At 44.3% G+C, this 24,308-nt stretch overlaps 1 protein-coding gene across 5 annotated transcripts in view; it reads right to left on the bottom strand.

Annotated features, from left to right (window-relative positions):
- Window positions 1-24,308, bottom strand: part of LOC109901290 (mineralocorticoid receptor) — a 97,134-nt gene that overhangs the window by 9,852 nt on the left and 62,974 nt on the right. For 4 of the 5 annotated variants that reach the window (XM_031837873.1, XM_031837875.1, XM_031837874.1 and 1 more), the window contains exons 4-7: window positions 17,692-17,808; window positions 16,290-16,643; window positions 14,282-14,426; window positions 8,587-8,717 (exon numbers count right to left, since the gene is read on the bottom strand). In XM_031837873.1, the coding sequence (XP_031693733.1) occupies window positions 8,587-8,717; window positions 14,282-14,426; window positions 16,290-16,643; window positions 17,692-17,808 (747 nt within the window). Of the gene's footprint in view, window positions 1-8,586; window positions 8,718-14,281; window positions 14,427-16,284; window positions 16,644-17,691; window positions 17,809-24,308 lie in introns of those variants that run through there. The other variant, XM_031837877.1, reaches the window with a different exon arrangement.

Genomic DNA, 24,308 nt, shown 5'->3' with positions numbered 1-24,308 from the left:
AGCACAGTGTCCAAGGATGGGCCGGAACAATACAGATTTGGTGTCGTCTGCGTAGAGGTGGATCAGGGAATCGCCCGCAGCAAGAGCAACATCATTGATATATACAGAGAATAGAGTCGGCCCGAGAATTGAACCCTGTGGCACCCCCATAGACTGCCAGAGGACCGGACAGCATGCCGGCATAACTGTAAGAGCGTGATGAACATATTGAAACAGGATGTACAGAGTATTTTGAGTGAGAAATGAGTCTTCTCAATATGGATAAAGGTATCCTCTTGATTTCTCCCTTTATATCTCTCGCTCGCTCTCTCTCTTGCTCATATCTCTGTAGAGGACAAACTAACGGCGATATGGCTGCCTGCCAACCTCATCTTAAATGACATTCTGCGTCTGGCTGGCTAATGAATTAAGAAACACCTAGTCTCCCAACGCAGTCTCTCTTAGATCTTTCTTCTAGTGGAGGCCTACAGGAACACTTCTGATATACACTGTGGTGTGATGAACAAAGTGCTGCAGGTACAGTAATCAAACTAACCAGCACAGTGCCTTTATCCCTAGTAGCCTGCAGCTCTGCCACTGTTATTCCACTGCTGCACTGGAGGTTGGTGGCACCTTAATTGGGGAGGGGGTGATGGCTGGAGCAGAATCAGTGGAATTGTATCAGCATGGTTTTTGTTATTGTTGACATTATAGTGAGCTGTCCTCCCCTCAGCAGCCTCCTGTGCACTGTTGATTAGCTGCTACTACTACAGTAGATTATCATAGTACACAGTAACCTACATTATTATGGTCATACAGAGGCATCACATGTTATTCAGACATATATTCAAAACAGGTCTATAGGTCAAAAAACAATTGTTTAGTTTTAAGTGCAATATCACGGGACAGTGTTTTGTTACTCCACACACACACACACACACACACTTAGTGTTGGCACACTAAGGCAGGTGTTCTCTAGCTAATGTTGGTAATTGACTAAGCCGCTTCAGGTAATGATTACCTCAAACCAGAGCAACCAACTGTTCCAAATGACACACTTTAAAGTGTAATTGACATCCTGTTTCATAGGGAGAAGGCTGACACACCGTAGCCCAGGTTAGTAGGCGACCTGCCGGGCTGGTCCCAAATCTGTTGGTGCTGTATAGGCAACTCCTATGGTCAGACGTGGCGTTAGCTGGTCCCAGTTCTGTATGTGCTGTATAGCCAACTCTATGGTCAGAATAATCATGCCGCACTAACAGGACGGGGATCATTCTAGGACCTGCCTGGTCCCAGATCTGATCCAGAGATGGCAAGATAACAACACAAACAGATCTAGGACCAGTCTAGGAGGATAGGCTACCTGCCTGGCTAGATCCTTCTGGTGTCACAGCGTAGCTCGACCTGCCTCACAGCCGTACGCTAATGACAAGCTGCTCTCCTTGTACTGTTTCTATGGTCAGTTTTGGAAACTTTAAAAATTTAAATTTAAAAAAGCTATTTTTGGGGTTGCCTATGGCTGAGTTGAGGCACTGTGTTGACCCCTGAGGCCTGCATTTGACAGATGTAGGATCTTAATTTGATCACCCTGTTACAGGAGACTTTTCCGGCTATGCAGGCCATTTGAAGCGTGTAGTGTATTTGAGGTTTAAAAACGCTTCTGACGTTTGTTAATACCACTTTGAAATTCCAGACTTGATTTTCCCTTGTATGAATCAACCACTACAACGATGCAGGGCCGGCGTTATGGGCGAGCCTTAGGGGGTCTGGCCCCGCCCTACCGTACCTCCTTGCCCATCCAAATAAAATATTGATCTGACTGAGATGCACGCCGACAGACTCGATCTCAGATGAAGTATCAGCGTGAGCGAAACGGCACCCCTCTGTCTCCGTATGTGCAGACCGTGTATCTGATAGTCTGGACAAAAGGAGTATGGCACGTCGTACTTCAATTTGTGGATTGTTTCATATCACATGCATAGGCCTATGCCTATTTGGGAAGCCAGCATTTTGGGCAGCGCGCTTGGCAATAGGCCTAGTTGATTATTTAGTTGCAGTTGTCAGTGAAAATGATCTTAAATGTGGGAAGATAATGTGTCCTTTTAAAGTGTTGCGACGAGAGGAGTGGTTTGTGGCGACGATATGGGCGTCTTTCTCCAGAATACATGCACTCAGCTCTCCAGAATGTGCTCCGCTGTCTGCTGCATTGTTTCATTGTGTGAATTGTTTTCCCCTTTTTGATTAGATTTTTTTTAATCAATTCACCATTACATATGTAACCAGTAGGTCTACTAAATGTACCGTTCATCCCTGTCATCTGGCTATTTTAATTTCTGTTAATGCATGTATTACAGACATTTATTATTCTAAGAGTGGAAATGTTGTTTGCAGAGAAATCTAAGTTAATTTTATATGCATAATTTAGAAGTTTGACAAAAACAAAATTCTTGTTTGGGAAGGCTCCATGTGAGCGATGAGGATGTGGGTGGTTGAGGGAGTGCGTGCCCACAAGCACACCAAACTGCTGAGTTGATACAATATTGCACTTTACTAGTGATGGCTCAAGACCGGTAGAAAGGGAGGCAGATGGGGGGAGTATAGAGATTAATATGATTGACAGAACCTGAATTTTCATCAGGCTTATTTATTAGTTGGCTTTGGGTCTGTTTTACTTAGTTGACGATAGAAGTTATAGGCCTACTGCTGCATTGGCCAATAGGCTATCTGAGTAACATGCACTCATTTCTTTAGCTGCCAAAGATCACGGTGTGTCTATATGGCAAAGGCTGGTGCCTTAGTTGAATTTAAACATTTAGATTTGATCGTTTTCATTCAGATTTTTATGATTAACCAAGTGACAATAATTGAGAAACAAACTTAATTGAAATGAAACTGTTCCACAAACATTTTTATATAAAATACAATCCATTACTGGAAAGTAGAAATGGTAGGATAAATTATAGACTTCCCTAAACTTGAAACTGAGCTGCCTGTGGTCTTTACTATAACGCAATTCCTGGAAAAAAACGGCCCGTTTTTAGAAATCAAATGCCCATCCAACTGATTCTCTGTTACCGGCCCTGCAACAATGTCCATTCATTATAATTCACACTTCCTGTTGCTGCAGGATTATTTTTCCTGCTGTAGCAAACTGGCTCAAATTAATATCCTACATCTGTACGATACTCCGTCTGTAGTAAATGTGGTGCACCTGCAAGTAAACATTAACATGTACTGTGTACACCATGTGTGTCATGTACATATGACAAATACACTTGATTTGATTGTGTTTAATTAGCCTAGATTGAAGCTTTGCATTTGAAGCCTTAACCCAAACCAACATGTGGCAGACAAACACACCTTGCTGTGCTGAGAGCCATGTGAGAAAATAGTTGACAGGGCTTTTTGTTTCTTAGAACATACAGCCACATGCAAGAGTAGGACTAGGACCTGTCAGTTAGCATTGCATCTTGGAGGAAATCGCTCAGCGAATGGCAATGCTCAGTTGTATGTACACAGGCACCACACACACACACACACAGAGGCATAGACACTGTGAGAGATGCAGACGCACACACACAAACCTAGCCTAGAACGTAGCAGAGACCAAGAGCAAAAGAACGACAAAGCAGTAACTAGAGCTCTCTGGAAAAGCATCAAGGCGAGAGAGAGGGATTCTGTTCTTTCTGTTTCGCGCCTTGTTTTGTGGCCCTTATTAACAGGAACATGCTAAAACCAGTGCCACATTTGGGCCCTTTGTTTTCGCCCCACTGACTCGGTCCCTAATTTAATTCAGCTCCAGTTGGCATTGTGTCTAGGGCCGGCAGACTGTCATTTAGGGGTGTGGCCAGCAGACAGTGTCATTTAGGGGCGTGGCCGGCAGTCATTTAGGGGCAATTACTCAAAGCAGGTACCCAACCTAGATGTGTCAACAAGGCTGTATTTCACACGCACGCACATCCATATTTCTTAAGCAGCCCGGGTTTAATAAATAATAAGCACCAAATGGAAGACAACTGACTGAAATAGGGAGGGACTATCTATACCTGAACTTATACCTGAAACGCTTGTTTTCATTTTCCATTGCATAACCTTTTGCTACGGTGCTCCCTAATGAATATGACCCAGGATTTTCTATGAATTGCAACCTGTTGAAACCCTCTTATTTTTTCACAACCTAGAAATACTTGCATTGCTTCTGCCTCATATGTTCTGTACATAGGATATTTTCACAATGACAGCCTATATATTATATTGGGTATCGTTAAACACACGACATGTAGCTTCCTGCTTTAATCTTACCAGCTCATACCTCCAAGACTGTCTTGGCCTTGATTCAAGCCATGATGTACCGGCTTACAAAGGGAAATGCAGGGTATTTCAATAAATAAAGACTGCCGTAAAAATATGCCTGTAGACTGTTCTCCTCCTAGATAAAAACTTAATCCAGAAAGATATCGCATCCTGTCGCACTGGAAACGTTTAATAAAACAATGTCAAAAACAGCCCCACTAATGAATAACACTCAAAGGATTATTATCTCTGACAAATAAATCAGATTATAATAATGGATTGTGGTTTATATAATGATTATAGTGCTTTTTTTTTACTAGTTTTAGAACACTTTACTTTGTGGGGTAACTCGTGTTATCTACCATTTAGTGTAGCAACCATCTAGCAAGCAAGGCTAATGCATATCAAGGCTAGAAACCATTTTATGACAATCATCCACCACAATATTTATTAGGCGGCGTTCTATTACGGAGTATTTTTTTAAAGGATCATGTTTCCATACACTGTCACTTTGGAGCCGAAGAGTTCATCTGTTTTTATCAGATCACACCCATTCTACAGGGTCTCATAAGACACTGCAGGGCAAGTGAACCCTTAACCAAGGTCAAATACAAAAAACACCACGCACAACTACTTCTCTGTACACACCTTTCCACAATAACTCAACACATATTATCCTTATCTCTCTTCATTAGTTGGTGACAGTCTGTCTGTTCAAGAAATATGGAGGAAGATGTTTTCTCTGCCTCGAAAGTATCAGATCTCATTTCACTGTTAGTCACAAATATTAAGAGGATGAAATAGCCTTTTACAAACCTAAAAAGTAAACAACATAAAATTCATAGTCACTTCGGTCTAGAAGGATTGAGATGCTAAAATGAGAGCCTCAATATCATCATCCCCAAGAAGACCTACAGTAGGATGCAATCTCTGATGGGCACTACTGAAACACTTCTGACAGATTCATGCAGCCACATACAATCAGTCAGATACCCACAGCACTCTCTCTCCCTCCATTTGGGCCATGTTTGAAGGAAGTAGAAGAAAAACAGCAGGTTTGGAGTGCTGCCCAGTGCTTGACTGGACTTTATTAAGTACAGCAGGGCTCTTTGGAGAGGCTCTAGAGGATGAGGAGGGAAGAGGCAACAACAACAGACGGACCAGAGAGCTCTCTCTCGTTCGTTCTGTGCTGTTTCTCTCTCGCTCTTTCTACCTCTTCCTCCATCTTACTCTCTCTCCCTGCTCTCGTGTTGTCAGTTTTCTATCCCTCTCTCGCTCACTCGCTCTCTCATTCCATCCTCTCCCCACCGTCCCACTTCCACTCCAACAGCACTCCTGCTTTCAGATTCATTTACTGACACTCCGGTTATGTCAGGCCAGTGTCAATGCCCTTTGGGAATGTTTAGAATTTCGGGACTAAAATGCAATTTTAAAATTACACAAGTGTGTTATGTCATTGATTGATCTCATTTAAGATACACATTTTAGTCAAATGTTTTTAATGCGTATCCCCTGAGTGGGGTCATGGCCAGTGTCGCTGGAGAACCCCTGGAGCAATTAGGGTTAAGTGCCTTGCGCAAGTGCACATCAACAGAATATTTTAAAATGTTTTACCTTGTCGGCTCCAATATTCAAACCAGCAACATCGTCAGTATTTCCTACTTACAAAGCAGGTAGAGGTCTGTAATTTTTATCATAGGTACACATCAACTGTGAGACAGAATCCCCCAAAAAATCCAGAAAATCACGTATTATTTTTAAGTAATTTAATTAGCATTTTATTGCATGACAAGTATTTCATCACCTACCAACCACTAAGAATTACGGCTCTCACAGACCTGTTTGTTTTTCTTTAAGAAGCCCTCCTGTTCTCCACTCATTACCTGTATTAACTGCACCCGTTTGAACTCGTTACCTGTATAAAAGACACCTGTCCACACTCAATCAAACAGACTCCAACCTCTACACAATGGCCAAGACCTGAGAGCTGTGTAAGGACATCAGGGATAAAATTGTAGACCTGCACAAGGTTGCGATTGGCTACAGGACAATAGGCAAGCAGTTGTGAGAAGGCAACGACTGTTGGCGCAATTATTAGAAAATGGAAGAAGTTCAAGATGACAGTCGATCACCCTCGATCTGGGGCTCCATGCAAGATCTCACCTCGTGGGGCATCAATGATCATGAGGAAGGTGATGGATCAGCCCAGAACTACACGGCAGGACCTGGTCAATGACCTGAAGAGAGCTGGGACCACAGTCTCAAAGAAAACCATTAGTAACACACTACGCCGTCATGGTTTAAAATCCTGCAGTGCGCGCAAGGTCTCCCTGCTCAAACCAGTGCATGTCCAGGCCCATCTGAAGTTTGCCAATGACCATCTGGATGATCCAGAGGAATGGGAGACGGTCGTGTGGTCTGATGAGACAAAAATAGAGCTTTTTGGTCTAAACTCCACTCGCCGTGTTTGGAGGAAGAAGGATGAGTACAACCCCAAGAACACCATCCCAACCGTGAAGCATGGAGGTGGAAACATCATTCTTTGGGGATGTTTTTCTGCAAAGGGGACAGGACGACTGCACCGTATTGAGGAGAGGATGAATGGGGCCATGTATCGAGAGATCTTGCCCAACAACCTCCTTCCCTCAGTAAGAGCATTGAAGATGGGTCGTTGCTGGGTCTACCAGCATGACAACGACCCAAAACACACAGCCAGAGCAACTAAGTGGCTCTGTAAGAAGCATCTCAAGGTCCTAGAGTGGCCTAGCCAGTCTCCAGACCTGAATCCAATAGAACATCTTTGGAGGGAGCTGAAAGTCTGTATTGCCCAGCGACAATGTGATTTTCTGGATTCCGTCTCTCACAGTTGAAGTGTACCTATGATAAAAATTACAGACCTCTGCATGCTTTGTAAGTAGGAAACACTGCCGATTTAGCAGGTTATCAAATACTTGTTCTCCCCACTGTAGTTTGGGGGTGGAGGTGCTGCATTTTTGTTGTTGTAATGAAGCCCTGTATTTACTTCCCCAAAGCCAGATTAACTTGTGGATACAATGTTTGTCTCTCTGTGCAGTTTGAAGGAAGTTGTTAACTAGCATTTGCACAATTGCTAACGCTAGTTAGCACTGGCTCGCGAAACTACCTCTAATACCTTCCTCTGTATGCAGAGACGTACAAATGTAATCCATGAGTTTATCCGACTCTGCAGAAGTAGATAAATGGCTTCATTGTCAAAATCCCAAAGCATCCCTTTAATAGTTTGTCATTTTCCGCTCTGTTTGCTCTAACAACACTCCTAGCCAGGCTTCCATTATCAATCAGGCAGAAATCCATGGAAAGCTGAGTAGTGCTGCCTCTGGCTCCACGTGAGACTACCCAGCATCCTCCAAACGGAGGCCCTGCCTGACAAGTCTAATAAACATTCCTACAAATCCGCACGGCAGCAGTTCAAAGCAGAGCAGAGGGCTGAAGCCTGGCCTCCCAAAATAGCTCCCATAACTGGCCTATGTAGCCTTGCCCTCCTGTAGCTCTGCCTGCTCTGCCCCGACTGCGTTTACTGCTGGACGCCAACAAGAACCTTGTTCTCAGTTGCCATATGGTGAAACAATATGGGGGTCTCTTTCTTCATGCCCCGTGTGGCTCAGTTGTTAGAGCATGGCGCTTGCGATGACAGGGTTGTGGGTTCGATTCCCGTGGGGGACCAGTACAAAAATGTGTGCACTCCCTACTGTAAATCGCTCTGGATAAGACTGTCTGCTAAACGCCTAAAATGTAAATCCCTCTCTCACACTGAGATTCTTCTGTGTACTTTCTCACAATTTTACCTCTCGCTCTCCATCGACTGCCCTCTCTTCTCTTTCTCTCTGGCACATTAGTGTCATGACAGGTTGTGTGCCAGAGGTATAGCATTATCGTTGCATCCTGTAGTGTCACCCAATCCCGCTTGCCATGCATACCTAGAATGTATACTACTCCAGCTTATTATAGACATGACCCTGTACACCTATTGTTATTCCCTGGTTCCTGTTTGTGTTCCAACTCCAAGCTCAAACAAATGACAAGTGATGTACCTGTTATTTACTCTGTCAACCTGCTTGTATACTGACATGTGGCTGATACACACTACCTCACTGCAGCTAGCTGTTGATTGGTGCAACACACACACACACACACCATATAGACTATCTTTCTCACTCACACTCTCTCTCACACACTGCTGTATGCACACACTCACTTAGAGTTGGATGTTTTTCTAGCAAAGGAACTCACACTCCCCCCCCCCCCCCCTCTTCCACACACCTTCAGCTGACTTACCTGTGCTGAGCAGCAGCAACACTTTCATGGAGAGGAACTCTTGGTAGGTGAGCTGCAGCCTGACAAACTCCTGGCTCACCTGCCTCATGCCCAGACACAGGTCGTACATGGCTGACTGCTGCATGCGGTCCCTGGGGGAGAAAGGATGGTTGGTCAGTGCCTGAGGCGTATTGGTTCTTGCTCTCACTATACAGCACTGTAAGGTCAGCTCTAAAAACAACTGAGTGCATTCCCACTGGGAACACACTGGTTGAATCAACGTTGTTTCCAAGTCAGTTCGATGAAATTCCATTGAACTAATGTGAAATAGAAGTTGAATTGACGTCTGTGCCAAGTGGGATGGCTCAGTAAGCTCCCATTAGCATTGACTGTATTGTCCAGCCAAACTAATCTCATAGAGTGGGGCAAAAAAGGATTTAGTCAGCCACCAATTGTGCAAGTTCTCCCACTTAAAAAGATGAGAGGCCTGTAATTGTAATCATAGGTACACTTCAACTATGACAGGCAAAATGTGAGAAAAAAAATCCAGAAAAATCACATTGTAGGATTTATAATGAATTTATTTGCAAATTATGGTGGAAAATAAGTATTTGGTCAAAAACAAAAGCTTATCTCAATACTTTGTTATATACCTTTTGTTGGCAATGACAGAGCTCAAACGTTTTCTGTAAGTCTTCAAGGTTTTCACACACTGTTGCTGGTATTTTGGCCCATTCCTCCATGCAGATCTCCTCCTAGAGCAGTGATGTTTTGGGGCTGTTGCTGGGCAACACAGACTTTCAACTCCCTCCAAAGATTTTCTATGGGGTTGAGATCTGGAGACTGGCTAGTCCACTCCAGGACCTTGAAATGCTTCTTACGAAGCCACTCCTTCGTTGCCCGGGCGGTGTGTTTGGGATCATTGTCATGCTGAAAGACCCAACCATGTTTCATCTTCAATGCCCTTGCTGATGGAAGGAGGTTTTCACTCAATCTCACGATACATGGCCCCATTCTTTCCTTTACACGGATCAGTCATCCTGGTCCATTTGCAGAAAAACAGCCCCAAAGCATGCTGTTTCCACCCCCATGCTTCACAGTAGGTATGGTGTTCTTTGGATGCAACTCAGCATTCTTTGTCCTCCAAACACGACGAGTTGAGATTCTACCAAAAAGTTATATTTTGGTTTCATCTGACCATATGACATTCTCCCAATCTTCTTCTGGATCATCCAAATGCTCTCTCAAACTTCATGCGGGCCTGGACATGTACTGGCTTAAGCAGGGGGACACGTCTGGCACTGCAGAGTCCCTGGCGGCGTAGTGTGTTATTGATGGTAGGCTTTGTTACTTTGGTCCCAGCTCTCTGCAGGTCATTCACTAGGTCCCCCCCATGTGGTTCTGGGATTTTTGCTCACCATTTTTGTGATCATTTTGACCCCACTGGGTGAGATCTTGTGTGGAGCCCCAGATCGAGGGAGATTATCAGTGGTCTTGTATGTCTTCCATTTCCTAATAATTGCTTCCACAGTTGATTTCTTCAAACCAAGCTGCTTACCTATTGCAGATTGTCTTCCCAGCCTGGTGCAGGTCTACAACCATGTTTCTGGTGTCCTTTGGTCTTGGCCATAGTGGAGTTTGGAGCGTGACTGTTTGAGGTTGTGGACAGGTCTTTTTTATACTGATAACAAGTTCAAACAGGTGCCATTAATACAGGTAACGAGTGGAGGACAGAGGAGCCTCTTAAAGAAGTTACAGGTCTGTGAGAGCCAGAAATCTTGCTTGTTTGTAGGTGACCAAATACTTATTTTCCACCATTTGCAAATAAATTCATAAAAAATCCTACAATGTGATTTTCTGAATTTTTTTCTCTCATTTTGTCTGTCACAGTTGAAGTGTACCTATGATGAAAATTACAGGCCTCATCTTTTTAAGGGGAGAACTTGCACAATTGGTGGCTGACTAAATACTTTTTTGCCCCACTGTATATCCATGAAAAACAGCCAACATCCCCAAAACACTGACTCATCCATATAAACTCTATGTACATTTCCCACCATCCACCACATGATAACATATTTGTATCCTCCCCCCTACACACACACACACACACACACATACTACTGTGCCTCAACCCTTTGGAACATCTTTCCACATAGTTTATTCTATTCGCTGAGATAGGATGAGTTGAGAGCCAAATTCCTCTAGAGTGCAGAGCACTGAGCACACACACAGTAACACAACGCAGATGACTTAGCTGCTTCAGTACGCTGTGTAAAGGCTGGGTAAGACTTACTGCATCACCCTAGTCATGGTACATGAAAACACACACACACTAGCATACGCACTCCGTCCTAAACAGTCACTCACAAACCATATCAGAGAAGTTGATCTCAATCCTGTCAACGTGCAAAAACAGCAACCAACAACAACGGGGGAAAGTAGAGTAGGTTGGGTGGGATGGAGGGGGAGAGCTAATGAGCAATGTGTTATGCAGATGCTGCAAATCCCAGGGATTTATGGGTTTTGGAAGCCACCTTCTCCACTTTAAATCACCCATCATGTCGAGACTCGAATAATCAAATGCAAGCGGTGTGGCTCCACTTGAAAGGGAGTTCACCATAGGAGCTGCATAGCAAATGGCACCCCATGCCCTATTTAGTGCACTACTTCTGACCAGAGCCCTATGGGGCTAGGGTGCGATTTGGGAGGCAGCTCATTTGATACTACTGCAGAAACCACATAGTAACACTAGGACAGAGGGAGATTCTGCTCTGGATAGAACCGGTCTTAACATTCTGAAACAGATTTGTAGCAACAAGGTAGAATTGGTGCATATGTTCTCATAAGCATAAAGCAGGTTTAAAATACAAATTAGTACAATTAGTTTACTGTATACGATGTACATCTGGCTGCACGAGGCTTGGTTTAGCTGAGTGTGCCTCGTTCTCTTTCTGTCTGACTTTGTCTATCTGACTTAAGAACATATGAAAAATGTATGTGTTTTAGGAGTAGCATTGTGTTGGAGTTCTGCAAACTGCAATTAATTATTGGGAGAACCTTGGGTCTGAGTTATAAAAAGTCTCTACATATTTTGTCTGAAATCAATTTTGCTGAATCATTGCCCAAAATGAGAAGAAACCCACTGCCCCTGGTTTTTCTCTCTCCGGCTCTTACCGTTGCCATGGAGAGAGATTCAGGAAGCAAGAGCGAGGACGTAGAACGTCAGACTCACTTCTGTGAATATCCCTGATAGATAGAGCAACTACAACTCTATAACCCCCACTTCAAATACACTAGTTTGTATTGGGAGTTGTTTTTCTTGGTCCCTGGATATTATTGGCAAATGTCTTTCAGAGTCTTGTTTATACCTGTATCTTCTGTCCTCTTGGGTCAAGAAGGAACTTTGCATGACCTTCTTGACCCTCCTCCGTCAATCACTACAGTTTAGGTCTAGATGCACCCACTACGGGCCCAAAATTTGGAACAATCGTTTTAATAGAGCTTTTGCAAGCTATTATCAAACTTTAATGCATAAATTAAGTTTAAAGAGCCACTGAACACAGATTGGCATGTGTTTTTTCTGTTGCTCATTAGATGAGATTTCAGTCTTGGAAGTGTGTTCCTGACCGATTCTGCATTTGGTTAATGACGTTTGTCCCCCATGAGACACTGTAGATGCAGAAGCCTATTTCACATCCTCATAATCCCTTTCATTCATTTGTATGTTTATGCCAACAATGTTTTAGTAGTGAAATGTTACATCTAAGGTATTTGGTGCAGTATTTCTCAAGTAAAGAATGTGTGGTGTGTTGTCTTATGTAAACAAAGTGGGAGTTGCTGGGTAGGTCTGTCTCACTGTCTATGCTATTGGATAGACAGCAATCACTGCAGCTGTTCACCCCATGTTAATGGACAAATGGACAAATCACCAAATCAAAACACAACCTTCATTTACATGTGACACACAGCGGTTCCAAACTCCATTTTAGACGAGACTGTATGACAAATTATCCTATTTACACGTTGTAGTCAATTTTGACACTAGAATAACCGTTTCTGACTCATATTTGAAGGCAGTCTCTCTTTAATTTAGATGTATTTGTCTTTGACATCAAGCACATTTGTCTTTTTGTTGTTGTCTCAATCAGTAGACCTAACTGAATTAGGATGAAAAATCCAAGTGGGCGGACTATCCAGCTCCAGGCAATCAATTCATTAAACAATGTCAAGACAAGGAAGTCACTAAAGGAGCCATAGAAATCATACAGTTAACAAACTGCTTCCTCCTCGAGAACTAGAGATGAACAAACTGCTTCCTCCTCGAGGACTAGAGATGAACAAACTGCTTCCTCCTCGAGGACTAGAGATGAACAAACTGCTTCCTCCTCGAGGACTAGAGATGAACAAACTGCTTCCTCCTCGAGGACTAGAGATGAACAAACTGCTTCCTCCTCGAGGACTAGAGATGAACAAACGTGGAGAAAGTATGGATTGTTTGATATACTGACGCTGTTAACTGACTGGCAGACAGAGGGGCAGACCATAAGACTAAGACAAACGGGCAGACAAAGGTAGGCCGACAGACAGTTTGAGTGATCGAGTAGCTTCCCTACTCTACGTCTCCTTTAGAGACATACAGGTTAGTTTCTCTACTCTATAGGCCGACAGACGGGTTGGTTTCTCTACTCTATAGGCCGACAGACGGGTTGGTTTCTCTATACGTCTATCTCTACAGGGACATGCTTTGCCTTCCTCCTAACTGGGGACCTTGGCCTGATACCATGGTCAGTCACTGACACACTGGGGATAGTGGGGACACTAGGGTGACATGCAGGTTTTCGTGACAGAGCACTGGACATTCTAGCCGACATCCAGGCCATGCAGTAAATCAAGTTGGTGTAGGATACTTCTCATGGGGATTGTCACCCAGAATACCTGGACCATCTGTCACTCAGACAGGCAGTTCCACTGTAACTGCGTCACACACAGGCATTTCAGAAGGTCTTAGAATATGTATCAGCAGCACATGCTTAGGAAGACATCTACTGTAGGTAACTTTGATCATGGATGGAATTAGTTAAATGATAGACTGTAACTTTCTCATTTTACTTAACATGTAATGGCATTGTATCCAAACATACTTGGTCTCTGCAATAACTTCACTATTGTCTGTCTTTTTGTGTGTCCCAGAAAACCATTGGATTGAAGTCCTTCTTTTACAAAATCAAATAAGCCAACTATCAATTCCACTCCATCTGGGATTGATGCACTTTCCCCAGCCACCTGTAGGGGCCAGTATTCTCCCTCTGCCCTGGACCTGTCCAGGTCCCATACCATTACCCTCCACTTCAATGCACCAGTCATGCACCACAGCTCCAATACGCAGCTGCCCCATATACATTTCCTTCTCCTGTTCAAATATATTAGAGCGGATCACATGCCCCATTGACTCTCCGCTCTGATCAACTGTGCTCTGGGGATCGAGGAGCCGTTCGGTACGTACAAAAGCCTTTGCTTTAGGGAGCAGGGTTATCCGACTTTCAGTCAAGATACTGAGCAGTTTTTGTTCAAGCCCGTCGTCGCTCAGAGAAGTAGAAGGAACTATGGACTTGCCGTTTGGCTTTGTTCGGAACTAACTTTTTTTTCTTCTGAATACTGCATATCTGTAAAGTGTGGCGAGCGAGACGACTAGGTCGGTGGTAGACAGACTTACTCGTTGAAGACGAGGTCGGGGGCGAAGTAGAGCATCTGTCCGTTGGTGTGTTTGTAGGACCTCCAGCTGAGACTGAAGGAGGACAGACACATCCAAGAGTACTGGATCAGGGTGATTTGGTCCTCTATGGGCAGGCCCCGGAAACCTGGAAGTGAGAGGGAACGATTATTGATGTGATATGTTCCTGCATGTTTGATTTGGCAATGAAAGTCCCTGACATCCTCTGTTAATGAAGGCTATTGAATTGAATCGAGGGGACTGATGGGAAGGGAAATGGTGAGGTAGTGAGTCTTAAATTGAGTACAGTAGTGAATGCAGGACCAGTGACTTACCTAGAGACACAGGTACAACAACCCATGAGGCATTCACCCAGTCTTTCCTCTCTGTCGTGTGTGTGTGTGTGTGTGTGTGTGTACGTGTGTGTATACGCATATGGCAAGGTGCCTAGCAGCACCAATATTTGTTCAGACATGAACAAACCACTGCAGAGTATTCACCCGGTGTTGTTTTGTTTTACACAAAATCCCCCAAGGCTTCTAATTATTGGCCTTGTTGTCTATGTGGGCCCTTAAATAGACTAATGGGAAAGTTGCCAATCTCTCACTCCGACTTTATACAGAGCATTACATATGAACTCTGCCTCATAATGCAGAGTCCCAACGAGGATGCCAATGCTGCAACTGAAAGTGACTGATCAGAGCTTAGGTACTATTCCAGGCTTTGCATGTCAGTCGTCAGCCATGCAGCCGCTGCCAAGCCCGCGATGTGTCACGGTATCAATTCATTGTTGAATTAGTGTGTGGGTTGTATTGCTGGCTACGCCTGTGGCTTTTTTTTTTTTAAAGACTCAAAGCTCTTGATTCAAATAACTGGCTTACTGTATGTCAATGGTGCTCCCTGGAATAATCTATAGCTGGGTCTAAGATGCTTATTAAAAGATTAACTTTTGGGTCGCCCATCAAAGTGCTTGAAGACTGAAGACACTCAACAAGTCAATAGTTTACAGTGACTACAGTACAGGATGCTGCACACAGCATATACTAGGCTTCCTGTGTACTGTGGCACTGGGCTGTCCAGACCAAGGCTTGTATATAGTCTACAGCAGCCATGTAGCGCAAAGCAGTCTGCCTTATTAGTGTGAGTCTTCTGGAGTTGAGTTTCTGAGCTTCTATTAGCAGAGCTAAGTCCAAATGTAAACTGAATGCTGTGGAACTTTCAAAGTCAGAGACTCAGAGAGAGAAGGAAAGGGGAGAGAGAGGGGCTGGTTTCCACCTACTGTCTGTCTTTCTATTTATACGCCCGGATACTGCAAGCAGACACCCTGGAAGAGGTATCAAGTATTTGCAATACAGCGAATTAAACGGCATCAAAGAGGTACCTGTGACTGTAAGGCATCTTTTGAATATTTCACCAACTGACAGTTTTTAGGAACTTACTCACCTTTAAAAAAAAAAAAAAATGGTATATTAAAAGTAAAATCTTGCGTAAACGAGTTCGATTTACATTATTTATAAAATGCTGATGAATGTAAATTAGCTCTGTTTCCAAATCTTGATTACATTTTGGCTTTAAATAGGATGCTATCGCTAATCTCATTAAAGCATTGCGGAATAATTTCCTAACGAGATCGGGAAAATTACTGCAGAATATATTCAGAAGGCGCAAATGTTAATACCACACCATGTCAAAATATCCCTGGAGTATAAAATACATGATAGGAGAAATCACTAACAGCCAATACGCCCACTCGAGATTTACCCATGTCTCTGCCCCCAAGCATTTAGAACGGAATAGGATCGGAATAAGTTGACTCTAGACATTTATCTGTTTCAGATGTCCCCATCAAAGATATTACTGTATAGGAAAGGAAGCCACTCTTCCTTACATCCGTAACCGCCCAATCCCATCCAGAACCCCCATGTCTGTCTAACCTGGATGTAGTTTGGCCTCCACCAAAGCCATCAAAAATATTAGGAAAAAAAAGGAAGATACTGTATCTCACTCTAACCTGGAAGTACTTTGGCCCACTTGACCACGCGGATCATCTGTTTCCCAGCCAGCTGGTTGAGGCTGGACAGCAGGTGGTCGGTGGTGTCAGGCTGGGTGTTGTCGTAGCCCGCAAACACCACCTCTGGCTCAATCAGCTCCAACACGCTGCAGATGGAGGGGGGCAGGTAGGGGGTCACCAGCCCACCTCCAGGGCCGTGGGGCACCAGGGCGTTAGTGGGGCTGGTGCTCAGCTCCTTCTCTCCCGAGGACAAGTACCCCCCTCCGGATCCAGGGCACGTCTGCCCCCCCTCCTTGGTGGGGGTCGAGTCTTCGTTCACACCCTTCAGCTTGCCTAGCTTCTTCGACTTCCGCGCTGTAGGGAGGAAGAGGGAATGACGCTACTTAAAGTACAACTTACCATGATGTTTCTGCATTGTGTTGTTTCAAAATGTTCTGTTGAGAGGAGAGCATGTAAAGTAGTGTACGTACTGAAGTAGCTACAAATATTCAAGCTGAATTTGAGCTCAACTTTGTTTGGCAATTGTTGGACTTTTGGAAGCTAAGTGTCGTGTTGACCATTCCATAGGGCGGCGCACAATTGTCCCAGCATCGTTAGGGGAGGGTGTGGTTAGGGGAGGGTGTGGTTAGGGGAGGGTGTGGTTAGGGGAGGGTGTGGTTAGGGGAGGGTGTGGTTAGGGGAGGGTGTGGTTAGGGGAGGGTGTGGTTAGGGGAGGGTGTGGTTAGGGGAGGGTGTGGTTAGGGGAGGGTGTGGTTAGGGGAGGCAGTCATTGTAAAATAAGAATTTGTTCTTAACTAACTTGCCTAGTTAAAGGTTAAATCAAAAATTCAAATAGAATATTTTATCGGCACTTTGATTTCTGTTTGTCAGATGTAGTAGTGCTCAAGATATCCTAACAGAAGTGTTTTCTGCCTCTCTCCAGGGACATTGTAACTTTGAGGGAAAGTATGTTAGGAAGTGAATCAGGATTTGGAGACTGTCCACCTTTGACAATGTACAGTAAGGAAAACATTTGTTCTGTATATTGCAATAGCGGTAAAACGGAAAACCTTTTCTTGCTGTATAAGCAAGTCTATTTTGGTTCCCTGGCAGTATCCAAACTCTGTATCACACGTTAATATTGGCCTTCAAACTTGGCTGTGGATTCTGTAATGATACAGAAAGTCTCAAAGTAGCACCAATTTGACTCCACACACTAACCCTCAACTTTGTTGTTTTTACGGTTCTACGAACTAGTCGGGGCACCGACATATTGAACCCGCCTATGATCAGACTAGGAATCTGATTGGCCGCTCAGCAATAATAGCCGTTAGTCCTAGAAAGCTCCCATTTCCTTGGAATAGGGTGCTATTTCGGATGCATCGGTTCAGATTTAGGATATCTGGCATTTATGATTCCGTACCTCCGAGATTCATCCCGGCTTGGAGACACTTCCGTACTCGACAGGCCGGACAGTTTTTCCTCCGGATCTTATCGATGATACAGTCATTTCTTCCGGCACACAGGTAGTTGTGCTGGCCTTAACACACACACACACACACACAGACACAGACACAGACAGGAAGACAGGAAGTTTAATAGTGAGCCAAATGCTGAGAAACAAGACGGCAGACATATGGAGGACAATAGGATAACTTACAGATGTAGGATCTTAATTTGATCACCCTATTGCAGGAAAACGTTGTGTACTTAATGTTTAAAAATGCTTCTGAAGTTATTTAGACTGACACTTTAGATTTGATTTTCCCTAACGAACATTTTATCAACTCCAACAAAAATGTCCATTAATTATAATCAACATAATCGTTGAAATCCTGTTGGCGGGATTATTTTCCTGCTGTAGAAAACTGGCTCAAGTTAAGATCCTACATCTGTACTCAAATGCATTGGAGTGTTTCCATAATGTACTGTAACAACCTAAAATACCAAGAAATCTTGATACCTTAAGCCATTCTTGCACACAGACATATACAGTACATATACTGAGAATTTCCTCAACTGGTCAGTATGGTCTGATATGATATGAATATTACATCATAGAAACGTAGGCTTTAGAATTGACTGCACATAACATCAAATGGAATTATTCCACTAGAACTATAAATGGTTACTAATGGTGTCTCTGTATGGTACATGGGTACTATATCTAAACACAAGTGTGGCTGGCTGAGGCATCGGTTGTGTGTGTGTGCGCACCCCGTTTATGCGTGTGTGTCCGTGTGTCGGTCTCTCTATCTCTCTCTCTCTATCTCTCTCTCTCTGACTAGTGCCTGGGCTGCTCCAGTCTCTGACAGTGACGCTAACAGGCAGAGAATCCCCCTCTGCCTCCCTGCCTAGCCCACAGCTAAACCAAATGATCTCCTGTTTCAGAGAGCCAGCTTCCGCTCCACTGGACCAGCGCTGTACGTCTCCTCTTCCTCTCCTCTATTCACCCCTCTTCTTTTCCTCTCTACACGTCCGCCAGCCTCAGAGTGCCACACGCGCCCCCACACACGCATTCGTTCCCCGGGCCAGGGACGGCCAGCTCAGCGCGCCTGCTCGCCGCACCACGGAAGCCATACATACACACACAAACACTGTGACTGTCATACACACACACACACACACACACACACACACACACACACACACACACACTGACCCAAGCTATGGCCCGAAAACCTTCACTATGGTATGTCACAGCCACAGGAAGTGGCCAAGCGAGATGCACCGAGTACAGCCAGAAAACAGGATACAGTGACTTTAGTTCATTACATTTCATCTGATGTTGACAAAGTCTGAGTGTCTATGAAAGTGGGGGTCTGCGTACGTGCCACAGGAGGTTGGTGGGACCTTAATTGGGGAGGACGGGCTCGTGGTAATGGCTGGAGCGGAATCAGTGGAATGGTATCAAACACATTAAACACATGGTTTCCAGGTGTTTGATGCCGTTCCATTTGCTCCAGTTCAGCCATTATTATGAGCCGTCCTCCCCTCAGCAGCCTCCACTGGTACATGTATGTGTGTTTTTGTGTGAGAGTGCCTACTGTACGTGCGTACCTGCATGCATGCATGCTCGTTTCTGAGCATGTGTGTGGGAGTGTTGGCATGCAAGCGTATTCTTGCATTGGCCTTCTGTGTGCATGCATGCATAACTGTTTGTCAATGTACAGTATGTGTGACCATACCGTGTGTGTGTGTGTGTGTGTGTGTGTGTAGTCTGATCTCTGCCAGGGGAGAGAGGAGAGGAGAGGCAGCAGCTGTAGCTAGGTCTAGCTCCCTCCAGTCCTCCACTATTTCTGTCTAAATCACATGACTCTTACATAAGCCCATTTTTCTTGCTCTAAAAAACAGTAAACTGCGACACAGGAAACACACAACGCTAACCCCACCCCCCCTCATGCCCTCTTCCCGCCCCCTCACTGGATGGTTCAGACTCTGAAAAAAGGAAAACTTGTCTTGGAGCCCTTCTATCCAGTATCCAGCTCATTCCCATGAATCCTGTTAATAATTGTCAGGAAGTTACACACTCCAAATTGTGTGTACATGTACAGTATTTAGTTTGTTCCTGTATGTATTGGTGGATGAGTGTGGATTTGATGTTTCTCAACATTTACAAAAGGTGTGTTTGCTGATAAGTGATGAATTCCTTTTCCAGGGATTTAGCCCCGTACACTTTATATGAACTGGAAAAATATTGTTTATCCTCATCGGCTCTACAGAGAATCTATTCGTTCACATACTTAGAAACTCAACTTACTCTAACAGATTTCCACATTTCCAGATTCATCACCTAGTCCTCAACTATAATAAATATGAAGATGGCATCCTTCCCCTCCGGCGCCGTCTTATTGGCTCTTAACCAACCATACTATTTTGTTTGTTTTTTCATAACTTGTTTTGTACATAATGTTGCTGCTACGATCTCTTAAGACCGAAAAGAGCTTTTGGACATCAGAACTGCGATTACTCACCTCAGATTAGATGACGAGTTTTTCTTCATTGAGTCAGACGGGAGGGAGATACTACAGACACCCGACCAAGCCCAGATCCCCAGCTTTCGCTGGAGAAGGAAACGGAGATTTTGCGGAAAAAGATCCGGGTGCCTTGTGAAGATCAGGCAAGGAGTGGCTAATCTGCCTTTGCCTTCTGTCCTGCTAGCTAACGTTCAATCGCTGGAAAATAAATGGGACGAACTGAAAGCATGTATATCCTACCAACGGGACATTAAAAACTGTAATATCTTATGTTTCACCAAGTCGTGGCTGAACGACGACATTAAGAACATACAGCTGACAGGTTATACACTATCAGCAGGATAGAACAGCAGCCTCTGCTAAGACACAGGGCGGGAGCCTATGCATATATGTAAACAGCTGGTGCACGATATCTAAGGAAGTCTCGTCTGAGGTAGAGCATCATGACAACCTGTAGACCACATTATGTACCTACAGAGTTTATCTGTATTTGTTGTAGCTGTCTACATACCACCACAGACCGATGCTGGGACTAAAACCGCACTCTGAGCTGTACACCGCCATAAGCAAACAGGAAGGCGGAGCTCCTAGTAGCCTGGGGCTTTAATGCAGGGGAACTTAAATTTAAGTTTTACCTAATTTCTATCAGCATGATAAATGTGCAACCAGAGTGGGGGAAAAAACATTCTAGACCCCCTTTACTCTACACAGAAGTGTACAAAGCTCTCCCTTGCCCTCCATTTGGCAAATCTGACCATAATTCTATCCTCCTGATTCCTGCTTACAAGCAAAAATTAAAGTGAATCACTGGTGCTCCCTGGTCTATAAAAAAAAGTGGTCCGATGAAGCAGATGCTAATCTACAGGACTGGTTTGCTAGCACAGACTGGAATATGTTCCAGGATTCTTCCGATGGCATTGAGTCCACCAATTCAGTCACTGGCTTCATCAATAAGTGCATCAAGGACGTCATCCCCACAGTGCCTGTATGTACATACCTCAATCAAAAGCCATGGATTACATACAACATTCGCACAGAGCTAAAGGGTAGAGCTGCCGTTTTCAAGAAGTGGGACTCTAACTCTGAAGCTTATAAGAAATCCTGCTATGCCATCTGACGAACCATCAAACAGGCAAAGCGTCAATACAGGACTAGGATCGAATCGTACTACACCGGCTCCGACACTTGTCGGATGTGGCAGGGCTTGCAAACTATTACAGACTACAAAGGGAAGCACAGCTGAGAGCTGCCCAGTGACATGAGCCTATCAGACGAGCTAAATAACTTCTATGCTCGCTTCGAGGCAAGTAACACTGAAACATGCATGAGAGCACTAGCTGTACCGAAAGACTTTGATCATGCTCTCAGTAGCCAATGTGAGTAAGACTTTTCAACAGGTCAACATTCACAAGGCTGCAGGGCCAGACGGATTAACAGGACATGTACTCCGAGCATGCGCTGACCAACTGGCAAGTGTCTTCACTGACATTTTCAATCTTAGTGTTCTTGAGCAAAGAGACTAAGGTAACCTGCCAAAATGACTACCGACCCATGGCAGGCTGGTCTTGATGGTGCAGCTTGATGGCGTGACTCCAACACCACCATTTTGGCAGGTTAACTTAGTCTCTTTGCTCAAGAACACTAAGATTGAAAATGTCAGTGAAGACACTTGCCAGAAAGGCTGGTCATGGCTCACATCAACATTGTCCCAGAAACCCTAGACCCACTCCAATTTGCATACCGCACCAACAAATCCACAGATGATGCAATCTATTCCACTCCACACTTCCCTTTCACACTTGGACAAAAGGAACACCTATGTGAGAATGCTATTCATTGACTACAGCTCAGTGTTCAACACCATAGTGCCCTCAAAGCTCATCACTAAGCTAAAGACCCTGGGACTAAACACCTCCGTCTGCAAATGGATCCTGGACTTGCTGACGGGCCGCCCCCAGGTGGTAAGGGTAGGTAACAACACATCTGCCACGCTGATCCTCAACACAGGGCCCCTCGGTTGCGTGCTCAGTCCCCTCCTGTACTCCCTGTCCACTCATGACTGCCATGCCAGGCGCGACTCCAAAACCATAATTAAGTTTGCTGATGACACAACAGTGGTAGGCCTGATCACCAACAATGATGAGACAGCCTATAGGGAAGAGGTCAGGGACCTGACCGTGTGGTGCAAGGACAACAACCTCTCCCTCAACGTGATCAAGACAAAAGAGATGATTGTGGACTACAGGAAAAGGAGGCCCGAGCACGCCCCCATTCTCATCGACGGGGCTGTAGTGGAGCAGGTTGAGAGCTTCAAGTTCCTTGGTATCCACATCACTAACATAGTCCAAGCACACCAAGAAAGTTGTGAAGAGAGCACGACAAAACCTATTCCCCTCAGGAGACTGAAAAGATTTGGCATGGGTCCTCAGATCCTCAAAAGGTTTTACAGCTGCACCATCAAGAGTACCCCCTACGCTGCTGCTACTCTGTTATCTATGCATAGTCACTTTAGTAACTCTACCTACATGTACACATTACCTCTATACCGGTGCCCCCGCACATTGACTGTACCGGTACCCCCTGTATGTAGCCCCGCTATTGTTTTATTTACTGCTGCTCTTTATTTGTTATTCTTATCTCTTACTTTTTTTTAGGTATTTCAAAAAAGACTGCATTGTTGGTTTAAGGGCTTGTCAGTAAGCATTTCACTGTAAGGTCTACACCTGTTGTATTTGGCGCATGTGACAAATACAAATTGATTTGATTTAATCCAAGAAACCATTGCCTCTATTTGTACTCCATAGAAGCATTCCTAGAATGTGAATGTGCACTGATGGACATGGTGGACCATTATTACATCATAATGTTTTCGTATACCAAGGAACAGATCAAATCAACATTATACTTTTATAATGATACCAAAAACACATTTTGTACATAGTTTTCTTTCTATAATGCTATACTTTAATACAATATAAAATCTCCTGCAATCATCGTAAAAGGGCTACGGCTACATTACTACTGTAAGTGCTCAACCAGCTCCAGGAGAGAGAACTCCATTACATTACATGGCAACCGAGGGAGTTCCTGAACGGACTCCATTGATGTCTCATTTTTGTTGCGTTTGTGACATCATCTGGCAACCGGCCTATGAGCGGACCCTGTCTGTCAACTGGAGCATAAAACTGCTATGGGGATATTACTATGTGGGGAATACGATGTCTCCCTATGGGAGACTCTTTTGATCAGCTTTTCTTTCTTTTTTGGCCCAGGTTGCCAGATACTGAGAACGTCCTTGAAAGAAGAGTCTGAGAGGCCCATGTCCTCCACAGATTCAGGTTTAGGCCATACAGTACTGTAGCCTTTAAGCAGTTCCTATTTAAATAGTCTGAACTTGAGACCGTGGCTCGTGTTTCGATATCTGTCCCGCATTGAGTGAAGAGGCGTTGTCTAAGACACTTGTGTCATTAGGCTAGGCTATATTTAGTGTTTACCGAGCGTCACACGCACACACGACGACAACGGAGATCCTGCCAGTGGTATGTCTATTCTAGCCAGGCAATGTCTTTTGACATAGGCCACCTTGGCTGCATACAGCTGTGTAACGACTGTTGTTGTTGAATGAAGGCAGTCGGCTCCTAAATGGCTTTCACTAGAAAAAATGTAAAAAACGCTGGAGAATTTGACACAGGCTCAGAATGAAAAGCAGTAATTTGTTTTCAATGACGACGTCTGTCAGTGGTATTTTTCAATAGAGGTTCTCAACACGTTCCTATTAGATTCATGGTACACCTTGAAGTCATTCAAACACACACACACTCCTATACATTTTGTATTCAAAGAGAGGGAATAGGCACCCCCCAACCAAGTTGATCTGGGTTTCCCATCTACTCCCCTATTATCTCAAACGTCTGTTATTTTACCCCAGGCTCACAGCCTTACATGTCTCCATGGTCATTATTCTTTCACCGGGACATTCTAATTAGGCTTTATTTCAACATGAAGGTATAGTCTATACCCATGAAGGTATAGTCCCCATTCTTTAACCTACCTCTCCATCCTT

The sequence above is a fragment of the Oncorhynchus kisutch genome, linkage group LG12, assembly GCF_002021735.2.
Source record: "Oncorhynchus kisutch isolate 150728-3 linkage group LG12, Okis_V2, whole genome shotgun sequence".
Lineage (NCBI taxonomy): Eukaryota > Metazoa > Chordata > Actinopteri > Salmoniformes > Salmonidae > Oncorhynchus > Oncorhynchus kisutch.
Note: the sequence above shows the minus strand (reverse complement) of the source record. Positions and strands in the feature narration are given on the sequence as shown.